Source organism: Peromyscus eremicus, chromosome 9 (assembly GCF_949786415.1).
Source record: "Peromyscus eremicus chromosome 9, PerEre_H2_v1, whole genome shotgun sequence".
Lineage (NCBI taxonomy): Eukaryota > Metazoa > Chordata > Mammalia > Rodentia > Cricetidae > Peromyscus > Peromyscus eremicus.
The window spans coordinates 88372249-88399210 of NC_081425.1; the positions used below are offsets into that span (position 1 = coordinate 88372249).

Below are 26962 nucleotides of genomic sequence, written 5' to 3' on the forward strand. Positions count from 1 at the left end.
TTTTTTAAATGGTCATCCTAGTTCATATGAAGTGATACTCTAATGATGCATTTCTAACTTTTGAATTGAAGTTGTTGAAGTCATAAACATGCTTTATTCTAAATAGTTTACCAAACCTTTTTCTAGAGCCTACCTTCAGCAACTGCTACTTCTTTTTATGGGTTTGTGCCAAGTAGAAAAGGTCTTATTGCTTCCTTTGAAGAAAACTAAATATCAGAGTTCAAAATACCACAACCTTGAATGTAAACAAAAAATTATGGTAAAAACCCAAAATGTTCATAACAAAAGGCCATTTTTTTTTTTACACTTCAGCAATTTGAGAGAACTTACTTTTAAATAGGACCATTTTAAATCCAGATTAGTAGATAGCATGAATGTATAAATACTAATTACTGAGAAATGAGATAAATATAATTGAGTATAATAATAAATTATAATGTGTAATCATAAAAAGTTCAAGCTATTAGATTTTTTAAATCCCTAAATTCAAGGTAACTTTTAAACTGTAAGCCAATACATTAAGCTGACATTTACCTTGTTAAATAAGGGGTGGGGAACTATTACTTGGCCACCTTTAGTATAGATGCTAAAATTTATATAAAAATTATAATTTCAAACATTAAGCATAATCTGTTGAGTTGGCTGGTACCAGCCTCTATATAACTATTAATGAGTGACATCTGAAACATTAAACCTAAGCCTGAAGAGACCACTCAGTGGTTAAGAGTGCTCACTCTTCCAGAGAACCTGAGGTTCATTTCCCAGCATCCACATGGTGGCTCACAACCTCCTGTAACTCCAGTTCCAGGAATCCAGTATCTTCTGCTGGCATCTCTGGCCACCAGGCATGCACCTGGGTGCAAAGACACATGGCAGGAAAAACACCTATACCCATAAATTAAGAAAAAAAAATTTTTTAAATGCCATCAACAAAAACCATTAAAGCTGTCACTTCAGCTGGCTTAATACCACTTTCATCTGCCAGCTGGATTCATTCTGATAGGAACCTCTTGTTGACTTGTCAAAACCCAAGTTCCGTAATGTTTTTTTTGTTTTGTTTTGTTTTTTTCAAGACAGGGTTTTTCTGTGTAGCCCTGACTGTCCTGGAACTCACTCTGTAGACTAGGCTGGCCTCAAACTGCCTGCCTTAGCCTCTGGAGTGCTGGGATTAAAGGCTTAAACTGGTTTTTATTGTTAAGAGCTATTAGTATAGTTAGTCACACACTAACAGAAACCCTGTACTTAAGGTCGTCACTCTGTTTGCCCTGACAACCCTTTACCTGTTATTTCCATGAAATGTCTGCTTTGGACTTTCATAAATGCGAAGAAATATATTCTTTTGTGATTGGCTTCTTAAACTTAGGCTGTTTAGGTACTTCCATATTGTAGCATCAATACTGAGCTTTTTTTTAAAATGTACTTTTCCATTGTTAGGTTATACTACATTTATCTACTTACAGACTTTGTTAGGTTATACTGCATTTATCTACTTACAGACTGGAGGGTATTTGTACTGCTTCCACAAATAATGTTGCTATAAACATTTGTGTACAAGTTTTGTGTGGGTGTTTTCATTTCTCTTGAGTATTCCTCTTCCACAGGAAAATTGTTGGGTCATATGGAAAAATATTTACTTTTGGGAAATGGCTAGAGTATTACTGAAAGCAGGTACACAGTCCCTACCAGAAATACACGAGGGCTCTAGTTTCTGCACATCCTCAACACTTACTAGTTTTATTCTTTAATAATAACATGTATTCTAGTATGAAGTGGTACTGGTTTTGCTTTTTAATTTACATTCCTCTAGGGAACATGTCTTCCCTATTTATAAGACTCCTAATGGACTCCTAAAACAGTATCACAGGCTGTATCATTTTTTGTGTGTGGGGTGGGTGCACATACTTATGATCAAGTTAAAGTGATAAACTAAGCACGTGCACTAACAATAAATAGAACTATAATAAAACTACTTAAACTCTTCATTCTTTTGAAAATTTCCCCGTTTTTTGTTTTTGGTTTTTTTTTTGCTTTTTGAGACAGGATTTCTCTGTAGCTTTGGAGCCTGTCCTGGAACTCACTCTGTAGACCAGGCTGGCCTCGAACTCACAGAGATCCTCCTGCCTCTGCCTCCCGAGTGCTGGGATTAAAGGCACATGCCACTACCTCCCAGCTTCTTTTTTTTTTTTTTTTTTAATTTTTTTTTTTTTTTTTTTTTTTTTTTTTTTGGTTTTTCGAGACAGGGTTTCTCTGTGTAGCTTTGCGCCTTTCCTGGAACTCGCTTGGGAGACCAGGCTGGCCTCGAACTCACAGAGATCCACCTGGCTCTGCCTCCCGAGTGCTGGGATTAAAGGCGTGCGCCACCACCGCCCGGCTGTTTTTTGTTTTTTTAACAGGTTGAACACAAGAACTGAAATTGTGGAAAGCAGAAGTGTAGAGAAGAGAAAACTACCATACATCCCTATTTGAATAGTTGCATGTCTGGACAAAACAAAAACAAACAAACAAAAAACCCAGTGTAACTAAAGCCAGAACAGTTCCTAAGAGTTAGTCCTTAAGTGCCCATGAAAACTTCATTGGCGAAGTAGAAACTGCGGACAAGGCAGAAGGACCTGGTTCCCCTCTACTCTAACAGTGACCCAGAAGGCACCACCTGCACTGCGGCCTCACTTGTTTCTTGATCTGAATCTTGTACTGCTGTCCACTGAATCCAATTGAGGCACCTAAACATAGTTTATAACCAGTTTTTATTTTATCAACACATTTTACAAGCATGTAGAAATAGATTTTTGAAGCCAGGCATAGTGGAACACACCTTTAATTTCGGCACTTGGGGAGGCAGAGGCAGGTGGATCTCTGTGAGTTTAAGACCAGGCTGGACTACAAAGCAAGTTCCAGAACAGGCAGGATTGTTACAGACAAACCTGTCTCAAAACAGCAAAAATTATGATCCATAAGTTTATATAAACATCTAAGAGCTATTAAGAAATCATAAAAAAAATTAAAAAAGTTTATAGTACATGAGACAAAAATCTATTAATAGACAAAAATCTATTCTAACTAGTATAGTTATGGCATGTACCATTGTTGTTGCCTTAACAAGTCAGTCACATACAGCTTTGTGTTGACATTGTGAAACATTAAGTTACAAAGTGCTTGTAGCCTATTCTCTAGCACACTTAGCAACCTAATGTTAGCTGCCAAACGTATATATACCTACTTGTTACTTTTTGGAGAAAGGTCTCATGTTTCCCAGTCTGGCCTCAAACTCACTAAGTAGACAATGACAATTTCTGATATGCCTGCCACCTCCATGGGACATGGTACTGAGGATCAAACTTGGGGCTCTGCATACAAGGCAAGCAATCTACCAGCTGACCTTGATCACCAATCCTTTTTTCCCTGCTTCTGGAGTTCATGTTATGACAACTTTTTACTCTTCTTGATCTGTTGTTTGACCTTTATAGCTTTAAATGGTATTCTACTAGAAAAAGTAATTTTCTTCATGCTGCACCCCACTTTGATGCACTTGATAAACCTTGGTTAAGTTTACTGCCAACCATTAGTAAACTCACTGGGATTTATATTACTAGCCATACCATGTAAAATATGTAAATCAACTTTGCTATGTAAGGAAATCTGTTTCAAATATTGCAAAGACTCAAAAGAACACAAATCATATTTTTTATCATTTTATTAGGAATAATTTCAAATGGGTTATGAAGAAAACTTATTCACTGAATTTGATGAGTTTTCAAAAAATTCTTAAGATATGTTCATCAATAAACAGTAAAGTATCAGCAGAACTATCATATACTGGGCAAAGAGTCAGGCTGATTCCAAAAGCAACATGCAACGTAAAAAAGGTAACAATATAAAGGAAAACAATCTGCTGAGTATTAAAAGTTATCTCAATATGAACTCTTTGCAACCAGCACAGAATTAGCTATCAAATCCAAACCAGATTGACGAGGTAAGTTTGGCTGATGGAAGCCAGGAGTCAATAATGTGAGGGTGGTGGCTGGTGGGGAATCCTCAGTAAGAAAACTGAATAGTGTTTTGGAGCACGTCATTGGCTGGTACAAGCAGTATTAGAAAAATCTTTTTTGGCAAGGGGTAGAAATAAATACAAATGGAATGCTACATTTTTAAATCAGCAGACTGTCCTAGGAATGATAAAGGTGTCAGTAAAGTATCAGGGGAACAACTTTATAACATTATTGGTGTGGGCTCAAAAAACACTCAAAACAGATTTGTTTAAAGGTGTCACAAATATGTCCAGGCATTTAGGCTTCAGGGAAGTATAATAGTGGATACTTTTTTTTTCCCAAGGAAAATTTCTCTTACACGCAAGCATATTGCTAAATAGCAACATTGTGCTTGGTAAACAATAATTGGCAACAAAATAAGTTTTAAATGCTGTAATATTCTGCCCAAACCTGTCTCAGATATCCTTTAATAACCAAGATGCAAACTAATTTTGTTGTAACAAGTCTAGACCAATTCTATCAAACATGTCCTTGGTTAGATATCCAGGTTCATTTAACGTTTTGAAAGTTCATTTGACAGCCAATCGAGTCCCTCATACAGACCAGTTCCTTGTGTAGCACAAGTGGCTTGAACATACCACTGTGAAGAAAGGACAAGAAAATACTTGATTAACAAGATGATACATACTGCCATTTTTAAACAGAAAATATTAAGTCCCTCCCCATAAATGCCTAAGGGCACTACCGAGTAAGTAATTACAAGTATACAAAAATGGAAACTATAAAATCACAGTAATAAACACTAAGGAAATAAGTGATCTACTTATATCCCACAAACATGAATTTAATGCTCTTAGTAACTACAAAGGTCACTCAAAAGAATCCTTTTATTATTATTCAATGGATTTATTAGGCTAGCTTTCAGCCACAAAATCTGAAGAGTAATGGGAAAATCTCTAACAAATTACCTCCCTGGTCCTTAAGACCCTCTCATTATAACCCAAAAACTAAGGAGAACATACGTGCAGATTTTTTAGACTTTGCTTTTTCTAGTGCTAGAGATCACACCCTATGTGCTAGGCGAGTCCTCTGCCATTAAGCCACATTCCCAGTCTAAAAGGGGTAAGTATCTGAAAGATTTTTGTTGATAGTCTAAGAACTTTAACTTTTCATGTAATTTTACTGTTTTAAAAAATAATTTTAACATCTTTGGTATCACATATTCCAAAAAGTTTCACTTTTTAAACAGGAAAGATTCTTAATTGCTTTTTTTTTTGTTTTTTTTCTTAATTGCTTATATGAAACACAAAATCTAAATAATAAAAAAAGAGATCATGTTTCAAAGAAACAACCCCCCCCCCCACAAAACTTGAAACACCTAGAAACAATTCACATTTAATGGATAACTTACTCATTTTTAACTGACTAGTCTTATTCCACCTTAGAAGAAAAGACGTATCTTAATGTTGCAAAACCATTGTAGGTTTACCATGTTGTCAATTATCTGAGTATCAAATACCCTAGTAACCCAGAAGGGAGGGGAAGGGCACAAATTCCTATCTCCACAGTATGAAAAACTTCTATCTCTTACAATGTATCTTTTTTTAATTCTAATGGGACATCACAACAGTCTACACAATAAACAGTATCTGCCTTGTTGACAAGTTAATGCAAAGCTGCTGTAGAGTATGGGACACTATTGTTTTTTGACTGTATCTTTGGTTTTTTGAAGACATGGTCTTATGTCTGTGATACAATTTCTATGTTTATGTTGGACTTTGCCAATATATCAATCACTGATAGGTTAGCACACTATTTCTTATAAATCTGTATTCAAACAAATGTGTCAGCTGAGGTTCTTCCCTAAGGTTCTGAAGTTAATAAACAAGGAGCACTAAATGATAGGATTTAAGATACAGCTGCTAAATCATGTGCCTTTTATAAACAGCACCAAATGTAGGGCTTGGTATGACTGCACATGCCTGCAATCCTGGTGATTAGGAAAGAAAAGCCGGAGAATGTCCCTAAGTTCAAGGCCAGCATAGGAAAAAAAAAACAACAAGCAAAGTATAAAATCTTTGCTCAACTACAGATACTAAGTGGTAGGGTGATTGCCCTAACATGTGAAAGAAACGCTCTGGGTTCAAACCCCAACACCACAAGAAATAGTAAAAATAGAACATTTGTATTTAAACAAAACAAAACAAAAACAAAAACCTTGGAGAACTATTTGAATGATACAAAATTAAGAATGTCTATAATCTCTACATATTCAACTCTTAGTACTGTTAATGTATCAATATAGAAGATAAAGTTAATAAAATTAAATAAATAGAAAAGTGAGAAACTATCAATATTTTTAAAAACAAAATTTAATGCAATATTTATAGTATTGAAATAAAACCCGAAAGGGCTGGTTTTTAGTATGTTATGCATTTTCTATAAACCATATTACCATATTTCTAGAAATGTCCTATCTGTCCAAAGGAAATAATTATTACACATTTAAACTGGGCAGGCATGGTGGCATAGGCAGAGGCAGGCAGATCTCTGTGAGTTTGAGGCCAGCCTGGTCTACAGAGTAAGTTCCAGGCCAGCCAGGGTTACAGTTAGATCCTATCTCCAAATAATAATATCAATAACAATACTAATAAGCAGCTGAGTATTACCTAATTACCCTACTTTCACCAGTGAGGAGGTTAGTGTCACCTTCCAATACTTACTGTTCTGTTACGGAGAGACTGAAGACCTAACTTATCTGTCATCTCACTGATGGCCATAGCATTTGGCAAATCCTGTTTGTTTGCGAACAGCAGCAGCACTGCATCCTGCAGCTCATCTTCCAGAAGCTGGAGATAAAGGTTAAGCCATTACCAGCTACCTTCTAAAATCAGACTACTCACAAATCTTAAATATGCATTTTATTCAACATTAAACAAGCTACTAGACACCAACTAAAGTTCTCTATGTAAATTTCAAGCACTCTTATAAATCTCATCCTTCAGTTTGAACAAATAACGATTGGCCTTTAAGAAGGTGGTTCTCAATCTTCGTGCTGCGACCCTTTAATACAGTTCTTCTTGTTGCAATGATCCATAACCATAAAATTATTTTCATTGCTACCTCTGTAACTGTAATTTTGCTACCATTATGAGTTGTAATGTAAATATCTGTGTTTACGATGGTCTTAGGTGACCCTTGTGAAAGGAGCATTTGACCCCCAAGATGGGGTTTCCACCCAAAGGTTTAGAACTGCTGAACTACATAAATAAATCAATAGACTATAGAGGGCTTTTCTGTGCATTCTTAAGAACTTGGAAATAATATAGTTTCCCAAGTTTACTTCTACGTCTAAAATGTGTGACCATAGACAATACCACAAAAACACATCTTGAAAATGATCAACTTAAAATACATACTTACCATTTTCTGCAGCACAGCTGCTCCTTCCTGAATTCTTTCTCGATCATTGCTATCTACCACAAAAATAAGACCCTAGGGAAAATTTTTTTCAATAAATTATAACAGTTAAACTTAAGGGCAACACTAAATATAAAAATATACTAGCAAAACAGTATGGAGAATTAGACACATGGTAGAAAATGTTCTTGCGTCCTGGCTAGGTTTACGCCAAGAAGCTAGATCTGATAGGAGGAAACCTCAAGTGAGAAAATGCCTCCAGAAGAGCCAGCCGTAGGACGTTTTCTTTCTTTCCTTTTCTTTCTTTCTTTCCTCTCTCCTCCCTCCCCCCCCCTTTCCCTAGACTTATTCTTATTATGTGCATGTGTGGGTGAGGTATGTGCACATGAATTTAAGTGCCTACAGAGGTCAGAGATGTGAGGAGTTGTAAGGAGTTGTAATAGCAGGCGGTTGTAAGCCACCTGATGTGGGTGCTGGGAACTGAACTCAGGTCCTCAGGAAGAGCCATCTCTGCAGCCCCTGTAGGATATTTTCTTAATTACTGATGTGGGAGGGGGAGGGCCCAGCCCATGGTGGGTAGTGCTACCCCTGGACAGGTGGTTCTAGGTTGCTTTGATCATGTTTCATCATAGCAGTAGTAGCCCTAAGACAGAATGTTTAAAAATAGTTTTTAAAAGTCTCTAACACAGGGGCTAGCAAGACAACACAGCAGATAAAGGCACATGATGACCTGAGTTTGGTCCCCAGAACCCACATGGTAAGAAAAGAAGAGACTCATTCTCACAATGCAAGTCTAAGTGGCATACCCTCTGCCCAACACACACCAGAAAATAAATAAATAATAAAATAAAATGTGACTTTAAAATTACAAAGAATTTCTGTTCTGGCTAATTTTATGTCAGCTTGATGCAAGCTAGTCATCTGAGAAGAGCAACCTCAGTTGAGAAAATGCTCCCATAAGATCTGGCTGTAGACAAGCCTGTAGGGCACTTTCCTAAATAGTGATTGATGTGGGAGGGCCCAGCCCATTGTGGGCAGTGCTATCCTTAGGCTGGTGGTCTTGGGTTCTGTAAGAAAGCAGGCTGAGCAAGCCATGAAGAGTAAGCCAGTAAACAAAGATCTTCCATGGTCAAGTTCAAGGCTCATCTATTGAAAACTGATTTAAGCACCATGTAATTTTAACCTACCATTCTTAAGAAAACAAAAAAAACAAAAAACAAAACCCAAACTTTATTAACCAATGACTACTTTTCTCAATGCTAAGACAAACAAATGTTGCCCCCTTTCTCTTCCCTATCATATTAAATACAGTAACATGTAAGTAGCTAAAGAGTTACAGGTATGGAGATGTCCCTCAGAGGGTAGGATGCCTGTCTGACAAGCAGGAAGCCCTGGGTTTGAGCTCTTACACTGAATAAAACTGGGTGTGGGGCTGCACTCCACTGTGATTCCAATATTCAGGAAGCAGAAGCAGGAAATCACAAGCTCCAAGGGACCATCAGCTATATTTTGACTTTGATGGTGGCATGGGCTATGTGAGACCCAGTCTCAAAAATAAACAAAACAGATAAACAGAGGCTACATAGTGAAGACAAAAGGAAAAAATGAAAGGCTCCTCAAAAATTTATGACCTATGTGGATTTATGTATGCAATAAAAGGCATGTGCAAAGTGTAAAAAGGAGAGATGACACACTTCAATATTTTTTTTTGTTTTAAATAAAGAAATTAGAATTGAGAATTGCATAATGGTACCAGCATGTTCTTTTCAGGTGTGTGAAATAACTTCCTGATAGTTTAAAGTTAATCATCTTTAAGAAAAAGCATTTTCATTAGTAAGAAGAGAACTGTATAAATATAATTTTTTCTTTAAATTATTATGTATTTCTTTATTTTTTGAGAATATAATTACATCATTTCTCCTCTTCCTTTTTCTCCCTCCAGCCCCTCCCAATCACCCCCAGCCTCTTGCTCTTTTTCAAATTCATGGCCTCTTTTGCTTTGTTGTTAATGTATTCATCCCTAAATACATCAATACAAGCTGCTTAGTCAACAGTTTTTTATATACTTTATCATAGAAATAAAAAAAGTCTTGCTCCAAAATGTTGCTTGGTAACTCCAATTGGAAGAAACAAGCCCTAAGCAAGTATCTCATGAAAAATTCGAGGTTTGCATGGTCAAATAAGAAATCCGTAACAAAAAAAGCAACAGAAGAATTTTAAAGCTATTCACAAATATAATTCTATACAACAAAAGTAGCAATGGGGAATAACTGAATTAAGACTTTTCTGAAAACTTCCACATGATACAGCATGAAAGTCTCAGCTAATAAAATGATAGTAAATTGCATCTCTGTTAAAAGTTTATACCTTATATTATACTTAAGTGCTTGGTTAAATATTCTTTCTAAAACCCTGACCCCAACACAATTTTTTAATTAACTTATTTTTTAATGAGAGTGTGTGTGTGTGCCTGAGGGTTAATGTGTGGGCAGAGGTGTCAGAAGAGGAGAGCATCAGATCCCCCTGAAACTGGAGTTACAGATGGTTTAAAAGCACCATTTGGGTGCTAGAAAACAAATCTAGGTCTTTTGTGAGAGCAACAAACACTGCTGAGCCATCTTCCCAGTCCCAATCTCATTTTTCTAACATTCCATTTTCATTTTCTAAATGTAAATAATGTCATCTGTAACAAAGTAACATTAGTAGGAAGGAGATTTTGAGAATAAGTTCTAAGTTAGTCCTTTCCTGATAGTCTAGGATCAACAGTATGGAAAAGCTTGACTTCTAAAATTAAGTCCATCTGTTCGAAGAAAAGATGACTTAAAAAGCCAAACTGGGTGCAGCAGAGTTGGTTCCGTGGTTATGAGCACTTCCTGTTCGGATAAAGGACCCAGGTTCAGTTCCCAGTACCCACATGGCAGCTCACAACCATCCTTAACTCCAGTTTCCAGGAATCTAACAACTACTTCTGGCTCTGCAGGCACCAGGCATGTATGTGGTCAAAAATCATACAAAATAAAAATCAGCCTTTTAAAATAGGCCAATTAATTATTTAGAAAAGCAAAATAATTGGACTTATCTAATGATGGGAGAGGAATTTACCACAATAAACAATTAGTTTGATTTAAGTGCTAGGAGTTAGAAGTGGTTAGGAATGCTAGAAATGCAAGCTAGAAGAGCTTAGCTGTAATTACACCAGGCCTCACAGGGCTTTCCCTAGCAGGCAAGAACTCCCTAGGATGAAGAATGCTCTGGTCTTTAATTCTAAGGTCATCCAAGGAGGCCAGGATAGATCTAATCTCAAATTCATGATTCACATGTCTTACAAAGCATTCGAAACAAATATAAGAATAAGACTATTATTACAAGGTTTAAAATCAGCAAGATTTACATCATGCCTAATTTTACTTCAGATACACATGAGAGTTTATTGTGTTAGCTTCTATTTCCACAATGAAGTTTTTTTTAAAGCCTGTACTTTTGCAAAATCTGTTTTCTATCCAAAGCCATGGAAATTAAAATTCTTGTTTTTTAGTAAAAAAACTATGCCACATAATTATTTTTATATTCATACACTTATACTACTTAAGCCAGGATTGTTCCAGCTACTCAACAAGGGTGTTTATTGCTACTAGGCAACAGTATGCCTCAATGGAGAATAAGCACAACATTGCAAATCTTAAATATCCCAAATGTTTAGTATACTACGTCAAAAAATTCTCAACTTTGGTAGTAAAACAAAAACCTGATGTATAAGTTCTCATTATGGTAGAAAAGACAAAAGAACTGAGACCAGGTTAACAACAACAAAAAAAGAGTTCCTCAATCTTTGCTTTTTAAAGATAGGTTCTCCCTATGGAGCCTTAGCTGGCCTGGAACTTGCTATGCAGGAACAGGCTGGACTGAATTTAAGAGCCATCCTCCTGCTTCCCAAGTTCAATTACAGGTTCCAATTACAAGTATGTGCCATTGCTGTCCAACTATAATTCAATCTTGAAGTCACTTCTAAGTTTCTGTTTCCTCACATTTGGAAACCTCAGCATAGGGCCAAGCGGTGGTGGTACACACCTTTAATTCCAACACTAGGGAAGCAGAGCCAGGTGGATCTGTGAGTTTACAGAGTAATAAGTTCCAGGACAGCCAGAGCTACATGAGAAACCCTGTCTGGGGGGGGGGGGGGGGAACCAAAGAAAAGAAACCCCAGCATAATGGTGCATGCCTGCAATCTTAGCACTCAGAGAGGGAGAGAGAACACGAGAACAGAAGTAGAAGTGTTGTTCTTACCAGGAAATGAGTGTGCAAGCATGCAAGCATTTGTAGTTGTCACAACCTCACTTGAAAGGTACAGTGGCTACTAGCATTTAGTAGGTAGACACAAAGGATGCTATTAAACATCCTACAATCCAAGAGAGGCCTCCCCACAGTTCAAAAAGTCAGTAGAGCTGCTATCATAAGAACACAAACTAGCCAAATCAATACCACAAAAGAACTTGCTAGAAGTATCAAATCTAAGAAGCTTGTCCACAGGATCAATCTGTACTTTTAACAGATACCCAGGTGATTCACACACTTACTAAAGTGCTAGAACACTAAGACTGCTTGGCTTACATGTTCAAGATTCTGACCTATGACTGGACTTGTGAGATTTTCAAGACTCCCTCAAAAGTGCAGCCAAATTTGACAACTCCCAATCTACACAATCCCTAATGTCTCTTTCATGCCAGTATATCCTATATAATATAAAAATCTCCTACAAGTTAACAAAGCAGACTGAACTAAATCAAGTTCTACCACTGTCTTAGGTCCACTGTGATATATAACTCAAAATTAAGGTTAAGAATCAAAGGAACTACTGATAAAATACTTAATTCATTCTTGAGAACTCATTTACTCCTATCCAAAATCTCACTGGAGTAGCTACATTTAATTCTTCTACACTATGTAAGTGAACTTGGAAGGCATGACTAAGAGTATACTAAAGAATGAAATGGGTGATAAGAATGTAAACAAGTCAACATTCAATATAACATTCAGAATATGAAATCTATAAATTAAAGTTACAAATATATGGTATATCTCACCTGGGTATTCTGGAAGTAATGCCTCCAGAGAGGCCTAATTTTATCTTGACCACCAACATCCCATACTGTGAAACAAATGTTCTTATATTCCACTGTTTCCACATTAAAACCTGTAAGAAAAAACAAAAAACAAAATGACCACTGTCCATAATTAAGTACCAAGAAATAAACCCTTTTAATGTGGAATTCTCTTAGAATAGCTTTTTAAGTCTTACCAATATCAACTCTAAGATTAACAAAAACAAAATTTAATTTTTCACTGTATATAGTTATCTATAAATTTTCTTACCAATGGTGGGAATGGTGGTGACTATCTCCCCTAATTTCAGTTTATACAGAATTGTCGTCTTGCCAGCCGCATCCAATCCAACTAGAAGAAGACACCATAGATTTAAAATCTGAATCAAATATACATAAGCAATTCAACAATAATTTAGTTTCAAAGTAAAATGTAATTTTTCATTTTTCTCATCCATCCCTCCCCCCCCCCCACTGCCCCATCAACACCTTCCTAATCTTTGCCCTTTTCCTTGTAGACCTATAGACACAGGAAAAAAAGGAACTGGCAGGCTTGAGTTCTAATCTCTGGGCACTGTATCACCAACTAGATGAGTGCCTTTGTTGGAGACAGGGTCTCTTATGTATCCCAGATTGGCCTCAAACTCATTATATGGCTGAGGATGGCCTTCAATTCTTGATAGTCCTGCCTCTATCTCCCTGAATACTAGTGCTAGGATTACAGGTGAGCTGTGCCTGTTAGAAATGGAGAAGCCAGTATAGTACACCAACTAAGCCACATCTCCAGATCAAAAATTAATCGTCTGAGCCAGACGGATCTCTGTGAGTTCGAGGCCAGCCTGGGCTACCAAGTGAGTTCCAGGAGAGGCGCAAAGCTACACAGAGAAACCCTGTCTCGAAAAAACAAAAAAAAAAATTAATCGTCTGTTTAATATTTACACAGTGTATTTTGAATAAATGCTCTTCATGCTGGAGAGGTGACTTCGTGGTTTAGAGTAAGTACTAGTTTGGTTCCTGGCAGCCACTATCACATGTCTCATAAATGCCTTTCACTTCAGCTCTAAGGGATGCTCTCTTCTGGCCTGCACAGGCAAGTACACTCATATGCACATACCCGTACACTGACATAAATAACTAAAAATTAAAAGTGAAATCTTTCTTTTAAAAAGTTCTTAATGCTGGGGGGGGGGGGGCGGACATATATAGCTATGTACTAGTCTCCTGATAGGACTAATTTTGACTAAATCTGTATCAATATCAAATATGCACAAATAAGATTCAAAGTCTTGATTTGTGTTTTGAAAATGGTCCTATCATATTGTTCTCCAATTCTTAATTTTAATCTTGTTGTTGTTGTTATTCTCTAAAACAGGATCTCATGTAGCCCAGACCCCAAACTCACATTGTACCAAAGCTGGCCTCAACATCCTGATGCTTCTGCCACTGCCTCTCAAGTGCTAGAATTACAGGCATGTGCTATCACATATGGCTAAATGTTAATTCATGAGATGCAGGTAAGTAGAAGGGAATATGCTTGTTTATGAGACAAAGTCTATATTAGAAGGTATTATATAAGCCTCTTTATTATAGTAATAGTGAAGAAAAAATTAAATGCTTTTAAGTATGACTCTCAAAACCTATATATTGTCGATTAAAACTCTCATAAATAAAAGATCAATATCAAATAACTTCATTGAATGTACTTTTTTTTTTAAAGAACACCTCATTTGGCTGCCTTCACTTATTTTATCCCAGAATTTAAAAACAAAATCAACAGAGCATTAGTTTAGGCAAAAATACCCACTTAATGTTTAAATCAAATCACAACTTAAGACATGAAAACAGTGCTAGCAGGTTTTAACCTCACCTATCAGGTTATAGTCCTGTGAACTTCAATGTGACTTTTTAGTTGGTCCAAGAGAAATGAAAAGCTACAGGAGTTGGACTTCAACCTATAGAACAACCTTTTCAACCCATATCCTGAAAACAGTAGCATCTTTCTGATGCAGTTTAAAAGGAAGAAAGTCAGCACTCCTCTTGACAGCAATAGAAAAGGCCCCTAGGCCGTGACAACATGAACATGGTTTGTACTCCACCGATTTTTAGGAATCTACCTTGGAGAAAGGGAAGGTGAGGAGGGGTGTTGAGGAGTGAGAGAGGGGTGGGAATCATCCATTCATTTCCTTATTCCGATGCTCTCTAGTTGAACCCTGACTCTCACTTGCTGATACTGGGTACCAGCTTTTTCTTTCCAAAGGACTATGACATATATTAGTCAGTGACTAGTCTGCTCTCACTTACAGACCCAAGAAAGGCTAACTGTTACACAAGTATTTTGTTTTCCAAATGTGAAATAGTATCAACAAGATGAGTAAATCTGAGGGTGGTAGCTCAATGGTAGAACTCTTGCATAGCAAGTACAAGGCTCTAGATTTGGGGAAAGGAGCAAAAACAAAAACAAAAAACAAAAAAACCCAACCAGATTTTAGCGTAAGACCTCTTTGGGTGATTGTGATCAAATTTTATTAACATAAAAATTTACCTTTGGGCCAGGTGGGATGTTGTGCCTTTAAACACTTGGGAGGCAGAGGCAGGTGTAGCTGTGAGTTTGAGTCTACACACAAACTTGTTCACAAATGTACAATGACATTATTTATGAGAACTAAAAATAACTATAAATAACTATTAAGTGGATAAACAAACTAAAGTTTTCCACACAAGGGAATTACTATCTGGCCACAAAACATCACAGACTACTACTACATGTTACATAAATGATGAAAACAACTATGGCAAGTGAAAAGGCCAGACATTAAAAAAGCCATACATTATTATTTCATTAGCTGAAATGTCCAAGACAGTAAAACCTATAGAAACAAAGAATATTAGTGGTTGCCATGGATGCTAAAAGAGAAAAACAGCAGTGACTGATAAAAGTTATGGGATTCCAATGAATGAAGAGGTGTTGGAGAGACAAGAAAGATGGAGGACTAGAAGTGGCTTTTTGTTTGTTTTGATTTGTTTTTTTTTTTTGGTTTTTCGAGACAGGGTTTCTCTGTGTAGCTTTGCGCCTTTCCTGGAACTCACAGAGATCCGCCTGGCTCTGCCTCCCGAGTGCTGGGATTAAAGGCGTGCGCCACCACTGCCCGGCTGATTTGTTTTTTAATTAATATTTTTTAAATTTTCTTTTGGGAGGATGCTACAGGGGTGAGGTATGGAGGGACTGGGAAATGAATGGGATTGGGGTGCATGATGTAAAATTCCCAGAGTCAATAAAAATTACGTTAAAAAAAAGCAGTCATGGAAATATTCTAAAATTTGACAATGTTACACAACTTTGTAAACATAACAATTATACTTTAGGGGTGGCACATTTTTTATTACAGTTTATTTAATTATTTTGTGTGTGAGTTTCTATGTGCATGTGTGTGGCTGCATGCATGAATGCACAGTGCCTGGGGAGTCAGGACAGCGTGCAGGGGTCACTTCTGTCCCTCCACCATTCCACTCCTAGAGACTGAAGTCCAGTGGTTAGGTCTGATAGCAAGTGCCTTTATCTGCTGAGACATCTTGAAGGTTCACGGTGGCTTATGCTTTATGAACATATACCTCTATTTACAAAAATCAGAAAAACAAAATAGTTGGTCAGTGGTGTAATCTCAGAATATGGTAAATGGGACAGAAAAATCAGGAATTCCAACCCAACCTAGGCTATATGTGACCTTGTGTCACAAAACACCCACCAACATAAGAAAGCTAATTCTGATGCCAGAGCTCTCAAATAGTATTTATATAATGTGATCTTACTTTTAAGATTTTAAGACTACTATAGCTTAATATTCTATCTAGTTCCTCAGAGGTTTGACCATTTAAACTGAAATTGGAACTACCAGTTACAGAAAAATAAGGTTAGGTTTTTTTAAAATTAATGTTTGGATTTTTTCTTTTTTTTTTTTTAAATGTTTGGATTTTCTACCCAACATAGTTGAAGAGTATCTTCCCTTTTATCAATGAGTTAATTAGCAACAAACTATCAAAGGTTAGTAATTATGTTTGCAAATAATGGCATAAGAAAATGCTTGTAATATATTAAGTAAAAAGGAACAACACAAAACAATTTTAAAGGAATAAAACCTTCTAAAATGTGGAGAATAAATATGACAAGTAGGAGCTGAAGAGATGGCTCAGTGGTAAGCATTTACTGTTCTTTTAGAGGACTTGAGTTCAATTCCTAACACTCACACACCGGGGCAGTATACAACCGCCTGTAACTCCAGTTCCAGATCTCTCTCTCTCTCTCTCTCACTTACACACTTACACACACACACACACACACACACACACACACACACACACACAGAGTAATAATAGTGAAATGGTTGAATAACAGGTGATGATCACTTTTTTCATATCTAAATTTCACAAAAACTACTTAAAAAAGAATCAGAACCAAGAATTAACCTTAATAAAAAGATTTATAAAATGTTTTTGAGGGAAAAAAATGAAACATCATTCTAAGCTTAAAGCCTCACTTATTAGTATATTTTTATTACTTATAGTGTATTTTTTAAAATTGGCAAATAGAGGATCCTTCCCAGTACTCAGGAGATACATCAGAAGTTCAAGGTCATCCTTAGTTACATAGGAAGCAGGTCAGCCTGTGCTATATGAGATCCTTTCTCAAAAAACCTGGCAAGATGGCTCAGTGGTTAAAGATCATCCTCAGAAGCCTTTTCCCCAAGTTCAAAGAAAATAGGTTAAGATTAGTAACTCCTCTTCCAAATACATTAGTAATTTCAGAAATAAAATTTAAGTATTGATTTACCAAAAGCACACCTTATCATAGACCTCAAAGATATGGACCTATCTTACACTTCAGAGCTTACTGCTTTCTAACTCTGGCTACCTGAGTAATCTAAGGTAGAAACTAATTGTCCTTCAACTTAAATTTATTATTATTCAAGTGAGTAAATTTCCCTTATAAATAACTAGTACATCATTTCTGTTGATCAGGAGTCTAGAAGATTTTGGGGCTGGAGAGATGGCTCAGAGGTTAAGAGCACTCGCTGCTCTTCCAGTGGTCCTGAGTTCAATTCCCAGCAACCACATGGTGGCTGACAACCATCTGTAATGAGATCTGGTGCCCTCTTCTGGCCTGCAGGCAGAACACTATATATATCATAAATAATAAATCTTTAAAAAAAAGAGTCTAGAAGATTTTAAATTCAATATATTGTATTGGCTATTTGTTAGTGTTTGAAACATGGTCTTCCTGGCCTCAAATTTGAGATCCTCCTGTTTCAGTCTCCTTGGTGCTCGGATTACAGGCACACAACATCACGCTAACCCAGGCTTGACTTGTTTTTAATTATGGTTAACTATTAGACATATCTTCCAACATCTTCTCTAATTTTGGGAGAGCAGCTAGTACGGAAATTACGTTTTCATCTTCACAGTAGTTGGGTAATCCAGACACATTAGCTAACTACTACTGTCTCTTTATATGCTTTTAAACAGTAATCTAGGACTACAGATGTAGCTCAGTGGTTGTGTTATGTGCTCAAAACTCGAGACCCTAATTTTAATCCCCAGCACCAAAAGAATAAACAGACTATGAGAAGCTTTCGACTCAAGGAGGCATATATAAGCCTGATAAAGAAAATATGAGCCCATTAATGAGAGAGAGGGGTTAAAAAAAATCATTCAGGGCTAAGTTTAGGGTACAGTATGCAGACTACATGCACAAGGCCTTGAGTTCCAGTCTCAAAACCACACCACAAAGCAAATACACACACAGGAGCACATGTGCACATGTGTACATACAATCATCCATTCACTGATATTCCCAATACTCGAATGGGTAAGATACCATAAAAGTGATTATTGATTACAAGGTCAGTCACTCATAAAGCCACAAAGAAACAACAACAAACCCCAAAACGCTTAGGAATTACCAAACTTCCAAACCACTATGCTCCCAGTTCATGCACATAACCCTGACACTTATACTTCCTCTAATGAGTTATCATAAAAGTTGACATTATGAATAGAGTGCTTTTAGCCAAGGAAAACTCCAGGTGTGGTGGCACACATCTTCACCCCCAGCCCTTGGGAGGCAGAGGAGGGTGGATCACTGTGAGTTTAAGGCCAGCCTGGTCTATATAGTAAGTTCCAGAACAGCCAGCGCTATGTAGAGAAACCCTGTATCATAAAACAAAAACAGCAAAAAGAAAGCGAACCTGAGTGATCATCTACTTAACATAAAGAGTAATCCCAACCCATGACTTCTTTCCCTTTCATCGTCACAGCAGGTTAAAAGCTTGTCTACTTCCGTCTTCTTCCAGTCATTACTTGGGATGGATGGGAAAGTGTCTCAAACGTGGTAAGGTGCTTAAAGCATCATTTTACCCTTCTCAGCCATCCCTTTAGCCAGCCCAGGACTGTAACAAAGAAAGTCAGAATCCATCTACAATAAATTCTTTCTTCTTCAGTAACACAATCTTGTACTGGCTAATCTCGAAGACACTCATTTATCTCAGTCCAAAGTCCTTCCTTTGACTTCAGGTCTTTTTCCACACTGCCAATTTCCAACCACGTAAGGCTTAAAGAATACACCGGCCCTCCTAAAATAACTGTCCTCTTCATAAAGGGGAGCTGAGGAACTGTGAAAGAAAACATTTTCCCTTAGCTTTGTGAATGAGTCATGAACAATTGTTTTCTGGATTGTAAAGAAGCTGAACAATAACCAACTTGTACCCCCATACTCTGCAACATTACAGAAACTGAAGCACTTCTTGGTAGGGGTGCTCAATACGATCCCTTTCTCCTCATACTCAACAAGTGTCAAAAGATACTATTCAGGTCCTCGGAACTCAGCTGTGAGGTATTAAGGAGAGAACTCTCACTTCATCCTTGTGAATGGCCTCAGTGGGCAATAAAACCTGCCACTGAGAAGCAGTTTTTAAACAAACTATTTTTTAATAGATTACCCCGAACTCAAAAGTCATGCTCAGTTCAGGTGCTTTAGAACTATCCAATTAAAAAAAAATTTTCGTTTCTAAAGTTGACTTTTTAATTTTATTATTATCTAGGCCAGATAGATAAAATTAGTTTGAAAGAGCAAAGATAGTAAACCAAACAGGTTCAGTGTTTTAGGTTTAGAGCTGAAAGACGGTCATGGGATAAATTCTGTTTTCACAGAATAAGCTTCATAACCATGAGAAAATAAAGTCGAATCCAGATCCAAGTAAAGTTTAGTAAAATGAGCTCAGAGGACTCCGGGCTTTTTGCTCAAACCTTGGGTGCTCCTTCGCCACAGTGGGCCTGGTCACTTCCTGCCCCAGGCGGCTCCTGGCTGGGCTCACATACCAATGGTGTGTGCACAGGGCGGACACGACCAGGAAAGGGGGAGGAGGAAGGCTGGAGTCGCCGGCCTCACTCTCGGCCGCTGTCCACAGCCAGGAAAGTGAGGCGGAAGACTGCACCCTTAGGACGGCCTCGCCACGGTGAACTAACCCTGGAGCTCGGCTCTCTCTTCTCAGGCTCTCAATTAGATCAGGGAGAGAAAGGCAAGCAAAGCCGAGAGCGAGGACATCCGGCCCAAGTCTCCGGCTCAGCCTCTGTGGAGACAGACCACTCACCCCTCGCCCCCATTGTTCCCCCTGCAGCAGTCTTCTTGTCCGCCCTCCCCCACCTCGGCCGGGGAAGGCTGGGCCCGCGGCCCCCGGGCAAACACCTGGCCCTCCCCGGCTCCCGGCCCCTCACTCACCCATCAAAATGCGCATCTGCTTCTTGCCGAAGAGGCGAGAGAAGAGGGAGGAGATGGTGAGGCCCATAGCGGTGGTGGCACTTGCGACGGTCCAAAGAGGGGGTCTGGTGCGTCCTCGGGCCTTCTCGGTTCCGGCTCACGACCAACGGGGCGGAGGAGGAAAGGCTGAAGACTGTCTCGCCGGCCGGCGTGTCGGCGAAGCCGCGGGGCACGACGTAGCGGGACCGGGAGCTGCTCGGCGACTGGTGCGGTGGCTCCGGCGCGGCGTTAAGTGTTCGGCTGTGCCACGTCACACGGCGGCCGCGGAGGCTCTGGCGGCGGCCCGCCCGCTCCAACGCGGACAGAATCGCGTCACCGCGGCCCCACCCCCCTGCGTTGCGGACGCCGCCCGTACCACAGCGCCTGCGCGCACAGGGCCTGAGCCGGCTTCGCCGACGTGCGACCCACCGGAGGTGCGGCCCAGCGAGGACGGTTTGCACATGCGCACGGAAGGACAGGCAGGCTCCCAGGAGTCCTTGCTCCATCGCTTCCAATGGGGTTCGGAGTGAATGGCTTCCGCCCGGATGAGTGAGTTGTAGTCCACGGTTCCAGGTTGGCGAGATGTGCATTGTGGGCTAAGTAGTGACGTTCTTGTTGGCCTTTGGGTGACTTCCTCCTTCCGGGGAGCTTTGGTGGTTCCCCACTCCCACTAATGTAATCGAACCTTGCGCGCGACCAAGATGCTTGCCACAATGAAGAATCGAAGATAGACCCTGTTTTAAACAATAAAGATTTTTTCCAGGCTAGGTGGGGAGATGGGCGGAGACGGATTTTATGTGAAATATCCTTAAATAACCCGGCTGGCTGCTCACAGCAATCTGGGATAGGAGATCCAACGACAGCCCGCACAACAAAGGAAATTCCTATAGAATTTTTATTTATTTATTTTTTACTTATAGACCTCTAAAGTCTCCAAGGGGAAAGAGGTCTCTGAGTTTAGCAGTTTAATGAAAGTATTAGATAGTAAATAAAGCGAAGCAAATAAAGCATCTAACAGACCCTAGCATCTCCGGAGATACTTAAAAAACAGACCTGCTGGTAAAGGTGGAAAGCTCCTAGACTCGATGCCAAGTTATATTGAAATCACTAATCCCACTAATTACAAGAGTGCTTCAAGGCTTTTTGCCTTCCCCTACCAACACTGAGACTGAACAGAGGATCTCAAGCGTGCTAAGAAACGTTCTACCACTGCCGGGCAGAAAAGGCAGGACGACCTCGAATTTGTGTGATCCTCTTACATCTGCTTCCTGAGTGGCTGGGTTTCTAGGCTTGTACCACCACACCCAGCTGAGTATTTATGCTTTGAGAAGTCAAGTAAAGACTGCTTTTCTGAGACCTTTTCATTCCCAGAAGAATAATGAAAGATTTGCTACTGTTTTACTGGTTACAAAATAAGGTATAAATATCATTTGTTTTTTTTAAAGAAAATTTTCTTATGACTTTCACCTCCTCCCACATACTTCCCCTACCACCATTGCTGAAGTTTATCATCAGAAGTACCCACAATCCACCCTTGTTAGTGCTCACTAACTCTTAAAAGTTTGTAAGCATTTTCCCTATTTAATGTTATTGGCAACACCCCACCTTTCCCTCTTGTCTGAAAGCATTAAGAAAGCAGAGAACTTGGTACACCACAATGATAGGGAGATGACCAAATAAACTAGGGTCTATCCATACTCTAGAATACTATGAGGAGTTAGGATGAACCGGAACTCTACTCAGTTGTCCTAATAAAAGTGGAGGGGAGAGGGAACACATAGAAAATACAGTAAGGTGTTGTAAAAATAGATTTCTGGGGATATAGCTCAGTTGGTGAAAGTCTTGTCACAAAAGCTTTGGGTTCATTCATCCCCAGCACTGCATGAGACCAGTTGTGACACATACATACCTGCAGTCCCAGCACTTGAGAGGATAATCAGAAGTGTAAGGACATGCTCCACTACAAAGGTTAAGGCCAGCCTGGAATACATGAGACTGACTGTCAAACAAAATACAAAGTTCTGCAGTCAGATAGGGCACATTTGTAATCCCAGCACTTGGGGGAGACAGAAAGTGGAGGATCTGGAAGACAAGGTCATCTTGGCTAGATAGCAAATGTGAGGCTAGCCTGAACTATATGAGACTTTGCCCCACAATAATGCAGATCATCATTACGTGTCTATGTTTATATGCATGCATGAATGTGAACTCAGCACAAGATTTCAAATAGAATTCAGTAGTCAATAGCACTTCCCTGATTAGCTATGGAGGAAGGGAACCTTTCCAGGGAATGGAAAAACCTGTACAAAACAGTCAAAGGACAGCTTTATTTGTACTTAAAAAAAAAATTCACTTCATTGAGATATAACTTACGGCAATGATTCACCAATTTTTAAGTGTACAATTAGTAACATATTCTGTAGTATCCATTTCTAAGGCTAGTGAGCATAGGGATAGCTCAGCAACTTAGGATCCTTCTTAGCTTGAGCTACACACACATCTTTCCCAATTAATGCATCTGTAACCTGAAACCCTTGCCTACATTAAGCTGACTTAATTAATTAGCTCCCGAGAAACCCTTAGTAACTCCCCTTTTGTGGTCAAACACATACTCAGGAGCTAAGGACAATGGGACAATCCAGCCAAAACTGGCATTGGATGCATATGCTGTAAGGCAAACTGTCATGTGAGTGAACTTTTAGGGAAAAACCACTGATTACCTTATTCCTGTTTATGATGGAGCATGCATATAATTAAAATCAGATACAGTATAAGAAAGGACATGTGCAATGAACAAAGGCTTACAAAACACAAGCCTACGTATCAAAACAGCAAACCAAAAACCAAAAACCAAAACCAAAAAGAAACAAAAGTACCCATACACCACCCCCTAGGAAATAACTCCTCCTTTTCTTAAGCCCATAAAAGGAAGCCCCAAGCAGTAACCAGGGCTTTCTAGGGCCCACTGCTCCCCTGAAGCACATATACTCTATATTTTCACTGTGCCTTGAATAAAAACCTTTGCTACATTCCTATTTGTGATATATAACCACTGGTAATATTTCTGTTACCCACAAAAGCAAGCTTACCCATATTCCTTTGTACTTAAACTCTCTTTGCTAACAGCCTCTAGCCAATCGTTGACCCCTAGTATTTTTTTAAGGTTTATTTGTATTTATGTGTATGTGTGTATCTGAGTGTTTCTATATACTTGCATGCAAGTCCCCAAGGAGGCCAGAAGAGGGTGTTGGATCCCTTGGGGCTGGAATTACAGGCAGTTATAAACTTCCCAATGAGTTCCAACTCTGGTCTTCTGCAACAGCAGCAAGTATTTTTAGCTATCTCTCTACACTGAGCTATCTCTCCAGCCCCTATTTAATAATTTTTTAAAGCCCCAAATGAAAACAGAGATGCAAACAAACAAGATATCTTTTTAAAAATTTTAATAGAGAAACAAACAACCCAGATAACCTTTAAAAAAGATAATAAAAGGTACTAGAGAGATGGTTCAGTGGTTAACAGTACTTGCCATTCTTCCAAGTGCGCTCTCTCTGTCTATCTCTCTGTCTCTGTCTCTCTCTGAAGTATTATAATATGCCAGGCATTGCATTTGACATACAGTATTTCATTCAGTCTTCTTACTTTGCCTAGTGGTAACTTAGCTTGCCGTGCATGCATGCAGCTCTCTGTTCAAATTCCAGTACTGCAAGTAAATAAAACTTAATCTCAATTTAATATATACCACTCACTGTTCAGAGAATACAAGTGACTCAGTTCACTAATTAGTTATACAAACAGTAAATTTTGCCATTGCTTTCCCTTAGGCTCTGTAAACAGTATCATCAATCTCATTCTTTGATTTTAGTCCATTACTTGTCTTTTGAAAAAGTTAGATCTTCTGAACTTTATTTATCTTCAATAGTAGAAAAGTATCTACACTACTAAGAATCTTACCCACCTACATTTTCTTCTGTAGGCATCAGTGTGAGAATTTCTGGAGTCTTTAGCTAGCTCAACCTGTTACCTTTCAGTAACTCTGAGAATCTGCTATGAAGTTAAACCTTCCCTTAGTTTTCATGATTTCTATAATCACCTCTCTTTGTTCTTTTTAAATTTTTCATTTCTATTTTATGTGCCTAGGTGTTTCGCCTGCATCTATGTCTGTTCATCCTGTGCATGCCTGGTCCCCAGTGAAGGCAGAAGAAGGTGTCCAAGCCCCTGAAACTGGAGTGATGGACAGCTGGCTGTGAGCCACCATGTAGGTGCTAGAAATCCCATCTCAGGTCTTCTAAAAGAGCAGCTGGTGCTCTGAACTGCTAAGCCAGCTCTTCAGGATCTACTTTCTTCACTCTTTTTTAACAAGATGTTTTATTTATTCCACATGATTTTGGGAGAGGGTCTTGTACATCTGGATCTAAGCTTTCCCGAGGTCAAGGTTGTGTTTGCTCTTTAATAGTTTTGAGAAATATTGTTGACTTGGGAGAAAATAATAAAGTCTGTTGACTTTACTAAGTTCAAATTTACCTACTTGCCCAACTGAGGGGAAGTCCTTACCCTTACCTTATTGCTTTAGGAAGAAATATTATATATGCATTAAACTATTTTAACACTTCTTACAGGACATTTTTATTTAATAAATATTTCTTTTTTTGAGACAGTTTTCATGTGGCTGAGGATGACCTTGAACTTCTGATCTTCTTATCTCCAGGTGTTTGACACCATGTCTATTTTATGCTGGGCTTGCTGCATGCTAGGCTAGGATTCAACCAGCTAAGCCACATTCTCAGCCCAGAAAACTTAAAAACAAAGTGTAACTACTAAGCTATCTCCCTTCAGAATTTATAGTGGTCACATTCTGACTTCTAGATATTTTCTACATGCTTTACAGTAATTTCACAAAGAGTATACCAACTGAGGCCATTATTTCAGTATTGTATCTACTTTTATAAAGGTTCCAGTTAAAGAAATGAAGGCAAGAGGAAATAAGAAATGTGTGTGGGGGTGGGGAAGGGAGAGTCCAACCATATGCCTTGCATGTTAGGTTGCTCAAAGATAATGTCAAATTCACTTACTATGTACCACAGCAACATTAATGAAAGAAGGTTAATGTCTCAAAGCTTCCCTTCACACAAATCTATGGCCTTTGTATGGTATGAATGGTTTATTTTTATTTTCAGTTTTTGTTTGTTTGAGACAGGGTGACACTGCAATCCAGGCTCGCCTCCACCTCACTATGTAGCCCAGGCTGCCCTCAAACTCATAGTAGTCTTGCCTTAGCCATGCTGGGATTATAGGTGTGCGTCACCATGCCTACCCAACACAAATGTTTTATATGCTCCCAATTATTGAAAATATCCCCCATGCTTCAGAAAGTTAGGAACAAGCTACCTAACAAATGTTCCCCAACCCTGGAATTAGAGTTAATGAGTCACTAATCCTGTCTTCAGAGCTGGTAGTGATAATGAAACCATTACCTCATGTTAACAGGATGTGGTGGTGTAGATATGTCATCCTGACATTCAGGAGGCTGAGGCAGGAGGATCACAAGTTTGAAGTTATCCTGGGATGGCAAGTTCCATGCCAGGCTATACAGCAAGATCCTTATTTTTTTTAAATCACCTACTATTAAATTTTAAAACAGCCTAGAAGCCCATTAAAACTAGATTGCTAGGTCTTCCTGCTAGCAAAAAATCAAGGAACAAGGATCATATTTATCACCTAGAACAATACAAACACCAAACCAGCAACATATGAGACAGTGTTTCAGATGCAGCAATGACCCCTAAAAGACAGGAAGCAGGTCCTGGAGACTTGGCTCAGTAGGTAGAAGTGCTTGCCATACAACCAACAGCATCTGAGTGGCAATCCCCAGAACCCACATGAAAGGTATATGTATGCTCCTAAGGTGAGAGGAGAAGCAGATACAGAAGAATGCCTGAAAGCTCACTGGCCAGCTACCCTGGCAGATGTAGTATCCACTCACATGTGTGAACGAGTGTGCACATGTGTGCGGGCACACACACACTAAAAATAAAAATTCATTTAAAAGAACTCTGTAATTAATATTATACTTGATTAGAGACTGCATATTTTCCTTTAAGACCAGGAATAAAATAGAGATGTCTACCCTTAACAATAACATTCAGTATTGTACTACAAATACTAGCCAATACAGTTAGATAAGAAAAATTAATAATAAAAAGCAATCCAGACTAAAGGAGAAGTAAAACAGTCCTTATTATATGTGGCATAATCTTTATATAAAAAGTCTGAAGCAATATTAAAACTTTGTAATAAAGGAGTTGGCAGATAACAAGATCAGTGTATCAAAATGTGCTACTCTTCCACATACTAGTATTTTAACTGAATTTTCAGATGAAGAATTTCAAGTTGAAAACTAAAATTTTAAGAATAGAATTTGCAACTTCAGAAAAATATGTTAGGCTTAAAGACAAATCTGACAGACATGGAAAAACTGAATCCTGAAAACTACAAAATAGTTCTGAGCAAAATTAAAGAATACATAAATAATGAGAAGACATACTCTGTTCATGTTTCAAAACCTCAGTGTTACGATGTCAATTCCCCATCAGTTGGTTACTTTTGGAATCCCAGCCCTGGAGAGATGGAGACAGGAAGATCAGGAATTCACAGTCACCTCTGGTACCATA

General features: G+C 38.6%; 1 protein-coding gene and 1 pseudogene across 1 annotated transcript; one reads left to right on the top strand and one right to left on the bottom strand.

The window, feature by feature from the left end:
* Positions 1–4403: 4403 nt before the first annotated feature.
* Positions 4404–20629, bottom strand: Arf4 (ADP ribosylation factor 4). The gene is made up of 6 exons (XM_059273987.1): positions 20274–20629; positions 12777–12857; positions 12488–12597; positions 7410–7481; positions 6710–6835; positions 4404–4626 (listed from the first exon to the last, which is right to left on the bottom strand). The coding sequence occupies exons 1-6, from the start codon at positions 20338–20340 to the stop codon at positions 4540–4542; spliced, it is 543 nt and encodes a 180-aa protein (XP_059129970.1). The 5' UTR covers positions 20341–20629; the 3' UTR covers positions 4404–4539.
* On the top strand, positions 14509–14609 carry LOC131920213 (U6atac minor spliceosomal RNA; annotated as a pseudogene).
* Positions 20630–26962: the final 6333 nt, after the last annotated feature.